The 19931-nt window shown below is 41.5% G+C and overlaps 1 protein-coding gene across 23 annotated transcripts in view; it reads right to left on the minus strand.

Annotated features, from left to right (window-relative positions):
• Positions 1–19931, minus strand: part of RBFOX1 (RNA binding fox-1 homolog 1) — a 1203461-nt gene that overhangs the window by 667081 nt on the left and 516449 nt on the right. For 19 of the 23 annotated variants that reach the window (XM_071444280.1, XM_071444305.1, XM_071444297.1 and 16 more), the window contains one exon: positions 15844–15906. The exons of the other annotated variants lie outside the window; for them this stretch is intronic. In XM_071444280.1, the coding sequence (XP_071300381.1) occupies positions 15844–15906 (63 nt within the window). The remainder of the gene's footprint in view (positions 1–15843; positions 15907–19931) is intronic. 23 annotated transcript variants of the gene reach the window in all.

A 19931-nucleotide genomic window follows, 5' to 3' on the forward strand; every position in this document is an offset into this window, starting at 1 on the left:
TGAATGAAGGCTCTTTCTGGAATGTGTCTGCTGACATCCCACAGCCCCATGCAGGGGAAGTGTGGGTGACTCCCACAAGACTGAGTCTTCAAACTGTAGATCTGCAAGAATAAACCCCCCAAGAACCAGGATTTACTGAGGACCTGCATAAATCTTCATGTGGTGCCTATTTATGCCCTACTGAATCATTATGACTCCAAAAAAAACCAAATATTTTTTGTTCTAAAGGATAGAGGAATCATTTTAAATATGAAAATGTGTTTTAAAGGCTCATTGTGTACAGGGCATTTGCACACTGAGAGTCTCGAGTAGCACTTTAGAGAGAGTTCTCAGACAGCTGATATACTTTACCCTGGAGTACTTCCACCATTGGTTTGATATATTTGTTTATGCATTTTATAAAAACTCTTAGTTCAATAAATGCTGCAAGATCAAATAGCATGCTTTTGAATTATGCAAAGTCCTATTATACATATTGTAAATAAACTCCATGAAACATTCATCAACTTCAGAATGGTTTCATAAGGACTCTGTGCAGGGCTTTCTCTTTTGTATATTTTGAGCATTACAATTTTGTTGTAGGTTAAACTTTTCCAGAAAGGAAACTACTTTGGTGTCAAGACACATGCAACTCTCTCAACTGAAATACCATTTAATTTACCTTTTATGCCAAAGCATGAGCAATGCAAAGCCACTGAAATGAGAAATGCACTACAAATCACCACATCTATCTCAGTATGTTTAACACCATTGAATTGTTAGCACTAGACCTGAGAAACTCCTGATATTATTGGCACTTTAATTCTTCCCTGATGTCACTACAACAGAAACTCTCTCCTGGCTCAACAACTGATACATTAAAAGCAAACAAAAACTGTAGCCTGTGAGCACCTGTTAGCAGCGAAAGGTGGAGAGCACAGCGCTTTTCTGCTTGAAACACATTTAGCACTTGGCATAGGAAAATGGCTGATAGGACTTTGCAAGTGAATTTCAGAAAGAGCAGAAAATTCAGCTTAAAAAATCCTTAGTTAATAAACTATTGGTTTCTCTGGGTCTGGATTGAAGCTACTTAAAATGGTATTTCATGTCTGGACTCAGGTGTTTGTTATTTCTTATCAGTGAAACAGTCTCACCACTGTGAGTTGGGCAGCTTTCCATTAGAAGGCACAAAATGGCCAACAATCTCTTGTTCCAAGGTCTTTTAAGACTAAACTATCCAATTAAGAACTGACACCTGGATTATTTTCCCTTTTAAACTAATAATTGATCTTTTGAAGCTTGTAGTGCGAACTTTTTTGTCTCATTACAGAATGCTACCTAAACTCATGAAGAGGAAGGAAGAAGAAGCATAAAGAAGAAACCCAGGACAACACCCTGTGCCCTCCATCTTGCTTCCATGCACAACATACTAAAAATCCCAAAACCTAAATTTCTCACCCAGTGATACACCTACACAACTCTCTATAATCTATTTCACACTTTTGTGGATTCTAGTCAATCTTGAAGTCTGGGAAACTTTCTCCATGAATAAAAGTCAAAGTCAGTGCTCCCCTGGTGGCCAGGACACCGCAAAGCAGACAGGGAAATATTCCCTGTGCCCTGGGTTTCCACAATATCCCACCAAGAAGCATGGGAAAGTAAATGTACTCACACTACATAAATCTTGTGCTCTAAATATAACAGAGGATGAATTCTGGTGGGTGGTAAACACAGGAGATGGTTTTTAACATGAGAGTTGTGTCACTGAGGAGAAACCTCCAGTCAAACTGCAGGAAGCTTTGGCTTCTGGGGCATTTTGTCTCTTTTTGAACACTCAGAGCAAAGGACTCCCCTTTACCCCTTGCTCAGAGGATCTTCCAGGCTGCAGTCACTTAAAATAGAACCAGGATGAAATTGCATAAAAATTTGCAGATATCAAAAGTCCCACAGTCCATAATGAAATAGAAATAGCAAACTGTGAAGTCACAGGCACTAAGAGAAAATTTAATTCTAAAATTTTCTCTTCTGTTAGACAGTACAGGCTTCCTGCAATCAGAAAGAACTCTTTTCACTAGCTTTACATTGATATTGAGGAAAAACCTCAACAATAACCCAAAATAACACACAAAACAACTGTTTTTTCCTTTTTTTAACAGCTAATTAGGGAAAAATTATGCATGAAGACAGATTCCTGCACGCAAATATGAGGAGATGCCTGTAACCCTTATTTTCTTCTGGCAGACAGACTTAATTACAAACACATCTAACCTCAGAAAAAAGGTTTCAAATATAACTTCTACATTATTATATTTTCTATATTTATGCAAGTATTTCGGCTATAAAAAGGAAATTATTTTAATCAAGGTATTAATGAGAAAACTTGACATTCAAATTAGCTGCTATTCAACTACATTTGACAAGTATTTTTCAGGAAGTTAATTTAGTTTCCTTCTCTCTTTTTTTTCTTCCCCCACTAACTCATAACAACAAGAAGAGTTATTTTTACCTCGTGGGCACTGATTTTCCACTGAAGGGCAGCAGAGCAGCCCAACCCCAGTGAGCTGGTGCTGCTGAGCCCAGCCAGCCCATCTGTGGGCAATTTCAGCACTCACAGCTGCACCAAGAGCCCCTGGCAGAGCTCATCCAGCACAGGCTCAGAGTTCACTTCAGACAGATGTTCTGGCAAAGCAGGAGAGTTAAAATGAAAAAAGAAAAACTAAAATCCAGGTAAAATATCACAGCTATCTATCTACCCATCCATCCATCCATCCATCCATCCATCCATCCATCGTCACCCCTGTTTTTCTTTCTATCTATCTACATCTATCTATCTAATAGATAGATACTCCTTATCTAGATCGATATTCCTTATCTATCCATTCATCCATCCAATATCACCTCTGTTTATATATTATCTATCCATCCCTCCATCCATGTCCATCCCTCATCCATCCATCCTCCATCCAGCCCTCAACCCCTCCATCCACATCCATCCGTCATCCATCCATCCCTTCATCCATCCCTCCATCCTCCACCCATCCCTCCATCCATGTCCATCCCTCATCCATCCATCCTCCATCCAGCCCTCAACCCCTCCATCCACATCCATCCCTCATCCATCCATCCCTTCATCCATCCCTCCATCCTCCACCCATCCCTCCATCCATGTCCATCCCTCATCCATCCATCCTCCATCCAGCCCTCAACCCCTCCATTCACATCCATCCGTCATCCATCCATCCCTACCTCCCTCCACTCATCCATCCATCCCTCCCTCATCCATCCATCCTCCATCCAGCCCTCATCCTCCTCCATCTAAATCCATCCATCCATCCATCCATCCCTCCCTACCTCCCTCCACTCATCCATCCATCCCTCATCCATCCCTGTGTCCATCCATCCCTCAATCCCTCCATCCTCCACCCATCCTTCCATCCATGTCCATCTCTCATCCATCCATCCTCCATCCAGCCCTCTACCCCTCCATCCCACATCCATGTCCATCCCTCATCCCTCCCTCATCCATCCATCCCTACCTCCCTCCACTCATCCATCCATCCCTCATCCATCCATGTGTCCGTCTATCCATCCATCCATCCCCATCCATCATCTATCCTTTCATCCATCCCCATCCATCCCTCCTCCACCCATCCCTCCATTCATGTCCATCCCTCATCCTTCATCCATCCATCCCTCCCTCCCTCATCCATCCATCCATCCATCCATCCCTCATCCCTCCATCCCCCCCCCCCCCCATCCCTCCCTCCCTCATCCATCCATCCTTCATCCATCCATCCCTCCCTCCCAAGGAGCAGCACTTTGCCCTCCCTGGCACACTGAGAACTGGCATCCTGAGTGTTTTTCTCCAATAATTCCTCACATTTCTCCCCTTTCCCTCCCTGCTCCCGTGAGTCACTCCCTCGCTATCCCACCTCACTTATTTATTTGGTTAGTTGCTTGCTAACTGCAGCTTATTTGCACTTAAAATAGTCATTATCTTCCAGCATATCTAAATAATTAGGCTAATGACAGCAGGTTTATTTCTGTTGATTCAATAATGCATCACAGATAATATCACCATCCCAAGTCTGCTCATTTAGGAGTCATTAATAAGGCCTTCCACCAAATGGCAGAGTTGGCTGCATTCAAATAGAATAATGAGGATGCAGTTAGCTTTGTTTCATTTGCTCCTGAATTCTTATGTAAATGGAGTTTTTCTCCAGTGTTTCTCCATTGTATAAACACCCAAATTTTCTCCAAAAATGAATGATTTTTGAGAACTGCCTTCTCTGTGTTCAGCTGAAGTTAGGAATGCTGGAAAAAAGCAGGAAATAAAATACTGTGGCCTGTACCATACTCTTATATTAATGGTATTTATTATTGACCATATAATTATATTCATTATATCCACAAAACAGTGTCAGTCCACTCCAGGTCACAACTACTCTGGGCAGAAGAAGACACAAAAGGTTGATTAAGGCAGGAGATGAAAAAGAAAATCCCATCCCTACACAGACACCAAACTGACCACTCCTTGATCTTTGGCCAAGACAACACATTGTAAGATCATTAAAAACCCACATTCAAATAACTGGAAGGGTTGTCTGACTATCATGTACTTTATTGGTTTTTCCAATTAAAAAAAACATGGAATTATAACTGAAATAATGAAACTATCTGAAAAACTGAAATCTTGGACTTATAACTGAAATGATGAAACTATCCTCAGAGGCTGCAGGAACACAGAAGGGGATCTCCAAAACCTCCCAGGCCTGTTCCTGGGGGCACTGCCAGCAAAGGAACACACTTGGTTTGAAAGCATTTCCCTTCCCACCAGCACTCCTGGGAAAGCAGCTGGCTTGCAGCATCATTGGTATTGCTCACTATAAAATATGGAGTTTCTTCTACCATTAATCAAAAAAATAAAAAAAGGAGGATTGGGTAGCAAAGTATCAAAGCTGAGTGAAACTGCATCCCACATCACAGAACACTGAGATGAGGAGGTTTACCTGAAAGCCAAGGCACAGATTTTCTCCCTAAACAGATCAATAAAACATTTTGGAATCTAAAATTATGTGATCAGAATCAATTCAATAGAAAATGGCTTTCAAGAAAAGTACTGCCACTTTAAAAGATTTAAATAGTATTCTTTCATCATAATTCAACAAATACATTTTTTAAAGCCAGTGAATAACACAAATGCTGATTCCTGTCTTTAAATTTCCCATTATGTACTTCTAGATACACAATTTCTATACACAAAAAGCCATAACCAAGAGCCACACACCAGATCCATGAATACATTTCTAATGCCACACATCAGAGGAGCTGGTTTAAGTGGATTGTGTCAGTTAAATCCCCTGTCCTACAACAATCACCTTTAGATGTTCATGAAAGAATACAAGCACCAGTGTTCCCACTGTAATCTCCAAGAGGGAGATCCTGCATTTTGTTGTGTAAGAAAATACCATACATGAACTTAGACAATTATTCTTAACTCACATTTATTTTTTGCATCTGAACCAGTGGAAAAGCTGTTGAACAGCACAAAAAGAGCCATGCTTTTCATCAGTCATTGACTCCATAATCCCTGCCTCATGAGTCATATCACTAGAACATCAATGTTCAAATCGATATCAGTAATAATTCCAATCTACCCTTTCTCCATTTCACTCCTCTGTCACTCCCTTCCCAAGGGAAAGGCTGCACCATGCATTCCCTGTCTCCCCTGCACAGCAGCTCCTCCTCCCCTCTGATCATTCATTCCACCTTCCCTGGACCACACCTCAGGGAGACACAGGGGAACCAAAATTGGTGTGCAGCAGCACGTGTGAAACCAGCTCCAGCAGAAACAGGGCTGCATTTTCTGTGTTCAGTGCCTTCTCTCAAAGTTGCTAAATATTCAATTTGCTTTTTCTGACAGCTGTCAAGCATGGAACTAATGCTGCTGAGAACTCCATCTGATGTTTCCAAAAAAACCCTTCTGAGCAATAATAAGTCATGCACGCCCTCATCAAGGAAAGATTTCCATCTATTATGAAATTCTCCAAGTGAATTTTATTCTGGCACTTAATCCTTCAGCTTTCTACACTTTGCCTGTCAGTTTTAGTTCTGCCTGCTTGGAACAATTCTGTCTCAACAGAAATATGGGACATTATTTTGTCCCTTTTACAAACTGAACACTGTAGATTCCCATGCACTTCCCTCTATCAAGCCCCTTCACTGTAAAAAATCGATTTTTGGAAAAAAATCAAAAAAAATCAATTAAAAATCAAAAATCAATTAAAAATAAAAAAAAACAATTTAAAAATTCACAAATTAATGAAAAATTATTAATTCCAGTCTAATTCTGGCAGACCCAGTGGATTCATTGCACTTCAGCCTCCTGGTTTATGGATGTGCCCCTAAAATCTCCCCATCACTTCCCTCTGTGCTGAGATACAGATCCTAATTTCCAGTCCCCACTACCCAAGTGTGTCTAAGGCTGCTCCTCTCCTCTGTCTCAGGCTGCATTTCCCCCTGCCCTCCTTGCCCTCCCAGTGAATCCCTCTCCTCTTTCCTCAGCATAACCTGTATCTGCCATCTGCACCATGTGTCCTTTTATCAGCAGTGACTGCATCTGCCACACACAGGGCTGGGAGATCTTTGTTCCATTCCATGAGATTCCTTGAATAACTGGGTCACCAAGTGGGTTTTGCCTTCCAGCCCAAGCCTCCTGCAGTGGTTCCACTGATATTGCAATTTAAGCAGATAATCCCCCTCCCTAAAGAACAGACCTTTGTATGAGAACCTTCCCAGCTTTGCTGCACAGAGCATTAGCCCTTGGAATTTTGGAATTGGGCTTATTTTCAGGTTAGAATATTCTCAGGTGGCCTTTCCATGCATTTTAGGGCTTTTATTCTTCCCATCCTGCACTATTAGCAATTGAAGAATTCTGCTGTTTTTCTCCTCTCTGTTCCTTCAGCATTGAACCCAGAGAGGCCATAAAGGAAGGGATAAAATCCCCCCCTGGAATGCAGCATGAATCCAGGCAGGACTTCATTCCCAGATCTGAGAAACATCCCACAAGGGGGAGAAGTGGGATGGAACAGAAAAGAGGAAGAGGAGTGTGCCTGGGACAGAGTGATGAAATCTCCAGAGGGTGCAGGCAAAACAGTGCTTGGGATAATTTCCCCACTTTGAACACTAAAAACATCTCCCAAGAAACCACAGAGGCAGAGTTTGGATACCAGGAAGGAGCAGTAGTGAGGGGGATGTTTACAAGGATCTGCATTTGGGACCAGTGTTCTGGAAGAAATAATTCATTGACATCTGGAGACAGAGCCACAGTCAATTTAAATATGGGCCATTTTCTTTAAGGTTATGAATCATGAAAAAGTTGTCTCCTATTACGTCAAAGTGTCTTTCAGGGAAAATTAGATGGTGATACAAATACCCCTGAACCTACTGAGGATCAGACTATTCCATTTAACTGCACATCAGCTGGCACAAAATATTTTCAGCATTTCAACAAGTGAGCTTCAGAGCTGCTTTAAAAGTACTCTCTGCAGAATGTTCCTGCTCTCTCCCTCTGGTACCCAACAAAGCTGAAGAAAACCCAACTCTCATGTTATTCATCAAGTTATGCAAATGCAGGTTTCCTGTGGTAGTTAAACATCAGGTCTAAACAAGTATTTTTTTGTCCACAATTTATCAAACACAGAGTGTGCTGTTCTGAGCATACCTGTAGCTTTTAAATCTAAATATCCTTCTGAACACATTCCTTAAATAAACATTCCTGAGTCAGTCACAGGAACTTGTTTGAGCTGCCATAAAATCACTTGTGTACTATCTGCTTTCATTACTTTTAGTGGGTTTATTGTCATTGTTTTATTTCTCCAGGTGAGTGTTATTTCAAGCCCAATGATTCAATTATTCAGAATTCCTGCCCTGAATGACAAAGAAACCTCCATGGAGCTGATTCTGCCCTGATCCATCCAGCTCCCACTGTCAGATTATCCAACACTTGAGCAGAACTGATCCCCTCCAAGTGTGATCAGAGCACACAGGGGAGTGGGGCCCAGGCCCAGAGATGGGGCTTCTGCCACTTCACCATTTCCCCCCTACTTTGGACTGAATCCTCTGCAGATTTTGCTATTTACATGAGATTTTTGCATAATTCCATTTCACATTTTTTGCTGCTAGGTTTCATCCATAGTGCTCCTGTTTCCTGTATGCTTCTCTTTACTGCTCCCTGTTGCACTACTAGTGAGCAAAGTGCAAAAAAGCTTGTCAGACAAAACAAGTCCTGTTGCCTGCAGGAAAAAACTTGGAACCAGACAATACAAATATTTGGGAACCATAACTCAGGCTGAAGTTTTCTTTTGGGTTTCAAGGAATCTAAGTGGCAAAGAAATTGATTTGTTCTTCAATATCCTAACCTGGCTTACACAAAAGACAGAAAACCATCTTAAATTATTTTGTCTCTGCGATTTCTATTACTTGTAGGCTGTGTGGATCTAAAAATCAATAGCACACAACATCTTGGTCTTGATAAAAACATAATTTGTGAAGGATTTCAGATCAATTTTTTTCTCAGTGTAGGCCCAATATATATATATATTTTATAACTGTGTCATTTAGCTGTGTAAACTATCCTTCAAGATGAGGGGAAAAACCACCACAACAACAAACTCTCCAACAAACAAAACCACTCTGCCAGGGCTTCTCTTCTCTTTCCTAGGTGTGCTCATCAAAGTTCCTCTGGGGCACAGATGAGGAAAGCAGAAACTTCACAGTGAAGAAAACCAGGAGTGTTATAGGTGGGGCAGGGTTAATTTTCATCACAGAAATGCAGATACAGCCCATGTGGGGCTGTATTTTGGATTTGTGACTAAAGCAGTGCTGATAAGGTGTTATTGCTATTGCCAGGCTGTGGCTGAGCAATGTTTGCACAGCATCAGGATTGTCTTTATTTCATTTTTTTTTGCTCTTTTTCCTCACTCTCCCTCCTCAACCAGTGAGCTGGGGCTGCACAAGGATTTAGGAATTCAGGAGGGCACACAGCCCTCCCTCTGTCACAGACATACTTTATGAAAAATCCTTCTGCTAGGATTTTTTCTCCTGAGAAGCTGAGAGGCCTCAGAGGAAAAGAAAAACCATAATTATCTGCTGCTGTGGAATGCAACAGGTGCATCTGTGATTGGTCCATGTTGATTGTTTCTAATTAATGGCCAATCACAGTCCAGCTGTCTTGGACTGTGTGAGAGTCACGAGCTTTTGTTATCATTCCATTCCTTTCCCTTCAAGCTTTCTGATAAAATCCTTTCTTCTATTCTTTTAGTATAGTCTTACTATATAATTTTCTTTTAATGTAATATAGATCATAAAATAATAAACCAGCCTTCTGAACCATGGAGTCAGGATTCTCATCTCTTCCCCTGTCCTGGGACCCCTGTGAACACCAGCCCACTCCCTCTGCACACACAGCCAGGAGCTCTGCTCTTTGACCCACCTGCCCAAACTTGCCCTGATTAGTGTGCAGTGGGTTTTGGTAGGTCACAAACTGCTCTCCTTCATGCATTAACAGGAGTAAACATATTTTAATACTGTGAAAGATAAAGGCTTAACTCCTTGGTGAGAAATCCCACCCTGTTGGACTCCAGTGGTAATTCTAGAACGCTCCACAGTGCAGTGAGCTCCTGGGAAGGCCCACAGTCAGAAGCAGGTCTGGGAGGTACATCTCAGTTTCTGATATCAAACATTCCTGAAGGAAAAGTAAATGCTGCCAGATACAAATCTACTTTGTCTAACTCATGTTGTTTCACCTATTTAAGTTTCTCAAATGATGCAGCACGAGGATAAACTTTTCATTTTATATCAACAGATCTCTCTCAGTCCCCAGAGCTGTCCTTCCTCCCTGGAGATGCATTTTCCAACTGCCACCCCATATCCAAACTTTAAAGACCTATTATCAGTTATATGATTTTTAACACATCTTCCAGGAGAAATAAAAATTCCCACAAAGGCTGTGGTTGATTGGTTGTGCCTGTGCTACACAGGAACTACACTACAGCACAGACCTGTCAGCTCAGTACTTAACCTCAAATGCAATGGTGGGACAAAAAGGAAATGAAATCCTCCTCATCTCTAAATTCTGCAATCCAATGCTGCTGTTCATTTCCATGAGCAGCAGAGACATTCCCCCACTGGCAGAGGACCAGGCTGTGCCCAGGGATGCCCAGCAGGACCTCAGATGAGGCTAAAGAGACATTTACAGGGCACCAGATGGGCTCTGAGTGCTCTGTGTGCAGGGACAGGCATTCCCCACTGACCACAGCACTGAGGGACCTCACAGTGACCCTGAGTGCCCAACCTGACCCCAAGGGACCTCACTCAGTGGTTTTTTCCAGCAGCATACCCCAAAATTTAGAGCAGCCTGGCCAGGTTTAAAATTTGCTGTACTGAACTGCCTAAGTACCTGCTATGGCTGCACCTCCACCCTGCATAACCAAAAAAAACCCTTTCAGAAGTCTGTAAGCTCTTCAAAGAAAAGGGGATCAATTGTATATCTTCATTAAAGGTAGGGGACAGCCTTGGCATGACCCAGATCATCACCAGGAATGTCATATTTCAATTAGCTCTGCCCTGTGCTGATAGCACTTGGCATATCACACACTTTCCATGCACATTTAATAACAGCAGGATTTTCTTAAGGAAAATTTTCAAATTTTATGAGACAGGAAGGAGCATGAAATTCTAAGGTCTTTTTCACTGTTAAATGAAAAAATCATTTAGAATAAAAGTTCCTGGATTAGAGGCAGAGCAGAGGAAAGATGGCCCAAGAACATAGGCAATGATTTGGGATTTGAGAAACATGAATTCAAATCCTAGCTCTGCTGTAGCCCTTCTCCTGGCACATCACTCAGGCTGCTCAATTTTCTGGCTTCTGCTTCTGTAATAAAGAGATAATAGCACATACTAATCTCACAGGAATATTGGGGCTTGATAGCTCTTAAATGCCACGGAGCTGTGGAAATGAACTTGATCAAAACCTCCTTAATGCTGCAATCTGGAGAACATCCAGAGTGCAAACAATTGCCAGTGCAAGTATTTTGGGTGTTTACATGCATGTGGACATTTTCAGAAAGCCTGAGTAAGAAAATGTCTTTGTGATGTTCGTGAAGGAGGAATCTCAGTGATGTCAGAAAAACCATGAAAAGTAAATTCACAGGCCCAGGCCAGGCTGTATTTAACCCCTAAGGCTTTTACTTGGTTAACTCCAAACACCACTTGGAAAGATGGAGAATTTACAAAGTGCACAGAAGAACCCATCAGAAAGAAACAGGGACTGAATTGTTAAAAGAGAAGAAGGAGAAATTAGGAAATTGCTACAATATTTCTTTACATGTACATTTCTATACAGCCAAGGGAATTTACAATGCTAATTTTAGTTACAGGGTTGTGATTTGTGATAATCTACGGTGATATTTCAAAATAATCCCGTGTTAGGAGTCTGCTTCATGTTTTCAACATGTCCTATTCAATTTCAGTGAGCCTTATGCTCCTGAATCTGCTTTGAGAGAGTAACTGTAGCTGCCCAAATAAATACAGAAATCACCTGCAGCAGTGATAAAGCACAATCTAAACAAGGACAGCTCCTTTATTTCTGTAGGAAGATCATGGTGTCAGTGAGCTGAGCAGCAGAATCACCTGTAAATCACAGGCAGACCACTGATACTCTGGTTTGTAGCCCTTTTACCATTCAGGAAATGAGAAATTATAGCAGTGGTTTAACAGTGACTCCTATAAACCTGCTCCCACATAACTGCTCCTTCGTCCAAAAAAATGGTGATTTTACTCATAAAAACTTCACATTAATGACAGCAAGGAAAAAAAACCCACAACATTTTCTTCCCCTGTGGTAAATGAAACCTTGGAACATGCAGATTTTAAAAACCCCAAGCCCACCAAATCAAACAAAAGAAGTATATTTAGTTCCCTAAACAGGAAAGCACATATCTAGTGAAACATTTCTAACTAATGGAAAAGCAATATTACAAATCAGCCACCTAACACTGAATTACCTCACAGCAGCACTAGGAAAAAAAAGAAGATAAATCCAGCACAGGTCAGGCTCAGCTACCCTAGTTAAGCTTTTTCTGAAGCAAAAACATCCATGAGAATATTCTGCTGCTCATCATTAGGAGTGGGTAAATGCCTCGCTGCTCCCGGTCCTTAATGAATTCCTACAATAACTGTTGAAGATATTTGAAGATATTGCAAAACAACAATGAATAATAGGACAGTGGAGCAGATCCTAACAACTAAACAGTTCCCCATCCTAGCTGGGAGATAGTAATGGAGCAGAACTTACTGCATCATTTACATTGTCTAACTACCATTCTTCATCCCTTTTTTACTGTAATTTGCACATATCAGTAATTCAAAGTGCTGCAATTTAAAAAATATTCAACTCTCTAGACTAATACTCTCATTCAGACTGCATCAGAATAGAGAGAGAGGAATAAAAAAGAACACCATCATTAATTTTTTTTTCTTCTATATTTTTTAGAATAAAGTTATAATATTGGTTTCTTTCTAAGAGAATTGTGGTATTTTATAATAGGTCTCTTTCAAAATTATTTTTTTTCACATCTCTCAGGTAGAAATCCCTAGATCACACTAAACTCCTCAGACTGCTCCATGGCATGCTATGATGTTTTGGAAAATAGATTTATTCTTTTAACAATTTTTCAAGATGTGTTTAATGAGGGGGAAAAAAGGACTCATAATGCCCTATAATATTCTCAATGCAATTACAGCTCTTTCTCTTCTATTTTGTTCTGCGTGTTTACAATTCCAAGGAAAACACAGCTCACTAAAATTAGAGAAAAGGGGTTTAAATGCCTTTCTTTCACTGCCTTTATAAGCCCTTCCTGTAGGTGCCTCTGCATCACTGCCAGATTGCTCTGCAAGGTAAGACTGGAGAGCAAAAGCCTTTTAGAATAAATATCTTTACATCCAGCAGGGTTTAAAACATGGATAACCATGGCAGAGCTTCCAAAGGATGAAGCTGTCAAATTAACAAGAAGCAGCACCCCTGGCTCATCCTTTCTCTGCTACTTTAAAATCTCCTAGTCAGGGAAAGGTGTTACTAATAAACAAGATCACTTAATTACAGTATGTTTATCAAATTATGGAACAGCTGTTGCTGCATGCACAACCTGAAGAGTAAGAAAAAAAAAACAACAGAATGGGCAAGAATTGTAGAAACTTTCTGCCAAACTCTGCAACACTTCTGATTTCTTATCTTTTTCCAGAGAGCTCCAGTGCAACACCGAAGAGAAATGTCTTGTTTGCCAAAGGATTGCAGTTTCAGGCCAGGGAGGTGTGCAGGGGAGGGCAAGGCACAGCAATTCATCTTTAGAATGAGCTCAGAAATGCAGCCCAACCCAAGCATCCAGCCCTGCCCTGGCAGCACTCCCAGCTCAACCCCAGCTCCTGGGTTCCACCTTGGGCTGGGGCAGCACAGCCAGGGCAGGGCACTGCTCCCAGCACTGCCCTCTGCAGCATCCCCACCTCAGGGATGCCTCCAGGCAATGGGAAAACCTCTCCACACCGGGGAATGAGTGGAGACTCTGCTTTATCTGGGTTTTACATTTCCATTCCTGCTCCAGACCCCCTGCCAGTCACTATTTGTCCCTGATTTCCCACTGTATATTCGGAACAATTCTATCTCCTCTGCCTGTCATGTTTATTTTCAATGGTTTTCTGTCTTCTATTGCTTTGTTTACTGGTTTGCTCAATGCACTGCAGCTTTGCTGGAGCACTGGAGGCATCACTGCACCATTAATAGAAGGTCAAACACCCAAATCCATAGGCTGTGAAACTGAATTTGAAAATCCAGGATCTCTCTAGTTAAAACTAGACTTACCTCAACATATTTCTCTATCAAAATGAAACAGGAAAACACTGCAAAGCAACTATAGCCAGGAATTGAACTGAAATTCAACCAAGGACGCTGAATACAAAATTCCATTATTACAAGAGATTTTGACAAGGAGCAGATATTCATTCCAACACATACAATTCCAACACCTTAACACCTGTGTGCTGGGCTGGAATTTGTGGTTTGAAATGCTTTTTTTTGGGCAGGGGAGGGGACAGAGCATTCCAGCAGTGTGGTGGCTGTGCCCCATGTCCCGGGGGTGAGGAGGGCATCCCGCCCAGGCAGATGGAGCTGCCAGGAGCAGCTCCCATCCAGAGCTGTTTCCAGGCAACACCCGGGGCTGGGGCTGAGCCTGCTGACACAGGGACCCCTCAGCTGATGGAGAGTCCTGCTGCTGCCTTATGGGCACCAGGAAAATCAGCAGCAAATGATGCACGTGGAGCTTTGGGAGCGTCAAACCTTCCTCAGGTTCCAAATGAGCATTTTCTTCTTTTTTCTTACTGCAGCTCCCCAAATCTCTGCTTTAGCTTGTTGAGGGAAAAACGAATATCTTTTCCTGGAAACTAAATTTATAGCTACTGAGGCACTGTGTTCACAGCCAAATTAATGTGAGCTTCCTCAAAACATGCTGTGATTATCTCAGGGACTGCTGTCTCCCCTGGGCTGGAAACCCCAACCTCCTGCGTACAATTTTCACCAGAATTTTTCTAACAAAAGCTGTCAATTGCATCAAATTCTGCTAAGGGCTGTAAGGTTATTCTGTGCTAGAAAATACTGTTCGTGACAGAGGAAAAGCTAAAAGCAACAAGCATGCTGAGCACTACAGAATTGATTTAAATCTATCCTCAAGATGAACAGGCTTTTTTTTTATCCAGTAAGCCAGGCAGTCTTTTTGAAATAATGAAACCTTATTTCAAAGACATTAGGAGGAAGATAGTGTTCAGTGTAGGAGAATAAATGCAAAACTCTTCTTCTTTTTTCTAGCAAGGACTGTGTGTCTAATTTTTTCAGTGACATGAAACTTTGTGTGTTGGAGCAGAGCTCAGCTTCTCACATGAATACAGTGGAACAAAAAAGTGAATATAGTCTATTATTTTGTCAATACCCATGTGCAACAAAGAACGAAGAAGAGTGTAATTATAAATGCATATAAAGCAAAAACATATTCAGCCTAGTACAGAAAAAGCCATGCTTATCATCTAATACAAAATATCTGAGAACTGGGGTTTATTTTAAGCAGAGGATTATAAAAACTGTTTAAATATAAAATACACATCTACCACAAATTACACAGTTTTGTCTGACACTTCTGTGTTTACTATAAGTATGGAAAGCTATATCCTGAATAAAAAGTGCTTAATCATTATTGGTTTTATGTATGTGCTACAAAGAAAAACTTTAAAGAATAAATTCCAAGAATGAATGAGCAACAAGTGGTTTGGATTTGAAAACCTCTTCTCAGAAAGGGAAAAGGCAAAAAATTAATTAGCACAAATACTTTTCTCACATGTCCTATAAATTTTGGAGCTTCATTCATGATACTCCCTATTCTAACTTTATAGAGAGCGTTTTCTAAAGGACAGCATGATGCATAAATGATCCATTGCTGTTCTGAGGGCACAAAGTGTCTGTGAGTAATCTGTGCACAAAGTAATCAGCCAAAGGTGCCACAAACACGACGGTGACACAACCCAAACAAGCACAAGGGAAACACAAGAGAAAATCACTTGAACCTCCAGCCAGAACCAGGCAAGATTCTCTGCTAAGGATGTCACTGCTCTGTGAAGAATAAAAGCCCCCAGAGCCTTTCCTTGTGCTCTGTTAGCCTGGCCATGCAGCAGGCTGGGGAGTCCCAGGGATTTCTGCATTCATGGTGAGAGCACAGGAGAGATCTGGGAAAATCAACAGGCAAGGAAAAAAACCCAGGGACTTACTGAGAGGAGGCTCTGCTCATGGAAACAATAGGCACCACTTGCATGGGGCTTCTGTGGAGTTTCCTGGGGAGAGAAAATCAGGTTCTTAGTGAGAATGAGGGATTCAGGGCAGCTCCTGCCTGTGCTCTGCCCTCACAGAAAGACCCAACAAGAAATTCAATTGCTAATGCACTGCTTGGGCTGGCACTGCACACACTGGTGGGTCAGAAGAGTTTCTTTATTGGAGTACAAAGCCAAACTGCAAAATCTGGTTATCGATTCACAAGTGTGATTTTGTTATTTATTACACATTCCATGGACAGTTAATGCGTTCAGACAGCTTGCAATGCATTTGAAACAAAAAATCTATGTTTTCATTGCAAATTCTCCTACTAAAATAGACATTATTAAGCTCTAACTGTAAATTTTCCCCGGCACAGGTTTCTGTTTCAATAGGAACACACCACTGTAATTTGTTTTTTCTGTATCCTTCAATTGAAAATTTGCAGCATTTTCGCAAAAGGAAAGTTGTGATAAAATGCATAACCAAAAGGGGGGCATTCAGAATATATTGTACAAGCACATATTTGGGAATTCCAATAGGGTAACACTCTACTCCATGCCATTCTTATTAATGAGCAGCTGTGACATGTAACATTTTACTGAATTATTATTCACTGAATTTTAGTAGGTACAGTAAGCTCAGCCATGTTTTACCTAACAGATTCTCCCTATGTGCATTTTTCATTTCCACGTGCAAAGGGCATTATGGATTCTTTGATACAAACACTCCTGGAAATAGAATTTTTGTCCATATTTTGAGTCTCCAAAGATAATACACACTTAGGTCAGAGTATAACCAAATCAATCTGTCAGTAAATTTAATATACTTTTTATCCACTTCAGTAAAATTCCTAATAGTAAGTATATTGGGCATCTTTTTCCACAAAATATCCTGCCCCTTATATGTGGTTTCACTTTAAATAAAAATAAATAAATAAATAAAAATTTAAAAAATAATCAGTGGAGTTTCTTTCTAATGAAACTGAGGAAAAATGGGAGTAAGAACCACCAGTAGCAGAAGGGTGCTCTATAAACATGTCAGGCAGATTGCAATAATCACACACCCTGATGAAAGAACTTCAGAGTTTGGGAAGGTGACGAGCAGGAGCAGCAAACACTTGAATTTCTGTCTCCTTGGGGCTGGGACCATCACTAGGGGAGCATCTCAGGAGTTGGAAGCCAAGTTCATACTGGTGCTCCCAGCAGCAATGGCACTGCCTGCCTGCCCAAACCCTCCCAACAACCAATTCCTGAGCTGAACACGCAGGTTTCCTCTCATTTATGTGATCTTGGGCAAAAGCAAGAGTGGCACTCTTAGAAACTGTCCCTCTGCACAGATTTCTGCCCACCCAAGGGAACACCCAGCCCTGCTGGGCACTGCAGCCCCCTGGCAGCACCAGTGAGCTCAGGGCAAACCCCACAGCACTGGGGACATTCCACCACTGCAGGTCACAATGTCCAGGGTGTGTACAGATCCCTGGGCTGAAATTATCTGCCTTAGCAAGCACACTGAATTTGTTACCCAGCTACTCTGGCAATACCTAAACAACAAGCAGGATTTCAGGTAGATTCACAAGATTTTATGAAGCAACTTTCAGTAGAAGGAAATGCTGGAAGGAGCTGGAAAATGCCAGTAGTTTTGTGTTAAAAAAAACTCCACTGAAATTGTGATAAAATCCCATTTACAGGCCCCAGGGTAACCTGGCTGTCTCTGAAATTGGGCATTACACCTTATTCTTCACACTGACACAAAATGCCATTGAGAGCTGCCCACACAGCTACAAGCAATCCTGTGGAGAAACACCACCTGCACATGGCCAGTGCTAAATTTCCTTTTCCACAAGTGCCATCAATTGTGGCAAAACACAAAACAGGCAAGTTTTGCACTCCTATGACTGAGAAATAAACTCCCAATCAGCCAAGCTTTCTTTGCTTGCAGCTGGTGTTACAACATCTGCACGTGGCAGGCACACCGAGAGCAGCAGAACCTGACCACAGTGCTCCTGCTTGTCACTGTCACATTCTCTGAATAAATCCCCTTGCCCAGGATGCTTGTCCTGGGAAGCTGAGAAGCCTCAGAGAAAAAAGGAAAGCAATTCTAATCTCATTTGCTTCTCCTGTGTTTTGCTGCTTTGGATTTGGGGATTGTTTATCCAGCTGGTCATTGTTTGATTGGTTTCATGTGAATTGTTTTAACTTAATGACCAATCACTATCAAGCTGTGTCAGACTCTGGAAGGAGTCACAAATTTTCATTATCATTCTTGTAGCCTTCTGTCTGTATCCTTTCTCTATTCTTTAGTACAATTTAGTATAGTATTCTTTAATATAATACAATATCATAAAATAATAAATTAGCCTTCTAAGAACATGGAGTCGAATTCATTGCTTCCTGCCCCAGAAAATACCACACCTGCTCTGTTCAGGGACCAGGGAAACTGCACAGGCAGCTGGAGGAAGCCCAGCTGAGCATGTAAGGAGAAGTTTGGCACAGATGATGATCTATTAAGATTCACTTAAAAATGAAGAAGTGTTTCCAGGTGAAAGTGCCAGTACTGAGACACTCCCAGGGCTTCTCCCTCAGGGCAGCAGCTCAGGCAGCCCCAACAAGCTGAGGTTGTTCTGCAGGGCCACTGAGACAGAGCCCCAGCCCATCCAGGCTTCAAAAATATCACCAGAGCCAAGCATTCCAGAGTATTCCAGACATGATGTTATTTTCCAGTAGAAGTGGTTTTGTTAAGGATTATATTAAAGAAAATAAAATTACCTAAAGCAATAATAAAAATCACTACAAACACATATATACAATTACTAAGTCTGACTTAACATCTACTGCTTCAGACCTTTATCAAAAGCCTACGTCTAAATTGATCTAATCTGATACTTTTTAATTCTGTTCTAAAAATGCAATTAAACAATGATATCTCTTGCTGCAAGTTAAAAGCCATTCCCTTTAGATAACAACCAAATACAACAAGCAGTGAGTTCTGCCATCATTAGACTTCTAACCATATTACTTCTATTTTGAGGGTTTTTTTGTTTGGTCTCAGTTTAATTTCCTGTCAGCCTTACAAGAGATTTCTAATGTTTGGGCTGTAGGATATGCTCTGATTAAAAATAATCTTCCCAATTACTGCCTGGCACAACTCTACTGCCACATGCACTCTGCCACTGGCTTCTGCATTTCTGTCAGCAGTAATTGTGTCTGTAGCTTCTAACTGTAAATGAAAACCCAGGGGGCATATTTGGGTTCCAGTTCCCTTTGCCCAGCCATATCTTTTAATTTGCACTGTCTGTCAAAAGGAGATGTTTGTAGGCACTAAAAGGAAATCCTCAGAACATCAGGTTAAAAAAAGGGAAAAGGAGAAAAAACGAAATGCAACTGGAATATGATAAACCACATTTGATATTTATGCCAGGATACTCAACACAGAGCAGCTCACTGCCTTGATTAGCCTTAGAAAAGGGGACTGAAACCATTTACTGAGCATTTCTAGCTGCACTTTATTACCATTAAATTTAATCCTGAATCTTAAGCATCACCTTAGTATGGCTATTTTTTTTTAAATTCAATCATTACAATGAATACTTTACAGTACAGCATTTCCTATCACAATGGAAAAAAATTATTATTCCTCAGGCTCTGGGCCCTGCCCTCAGCTGTGCCATGGGGTTTCCACCTGTAGCCTGGCTAACCTCAGACATGGCACTCTGACTACAGTGCCCCTCCTCTCCAGCCTTTGGGCTGGACAGAGCTAAAGAATAAAGCAGGGATTGATTCAAAGCATCTCCTCCATGGATCCACCTTGGGCAGCACAAGAGCCCAGCCAGGGCTGCACCCAAGGTGAACCAAAATGGCCCCAAAATGGGTGACAGGCCATGGGGTCTCTCACTTTGATCAGTTCTGCTCCATTTGCATCTTGCAGTTCATTGTCCCATTCCAGCTTTAGCCCATCCAGTCCCATCCTTGTTTTTCTCTCTCCAGCCCACGGGGTTTGTGCTCTGGGGCTGAGATTTGGATCATTTGTCCTTGGTGCCCAGCTGGAG

This window comes from Agelaius tricolor, unplaced genomic scaffold, assembly GCF_023055355.1.
Source record: "Agelaius tricolor isolate 1412-34295 unplaced genomic scaffold, bAgeTri1.0.p SCAF_19, whole genome shotgun sequence".
Lineage (NCBI taxonomy): Eukaryota > Metazoa > Chordata > Aves > Passeriformes > Icteridae > Agelaius > Agelaius tricolor.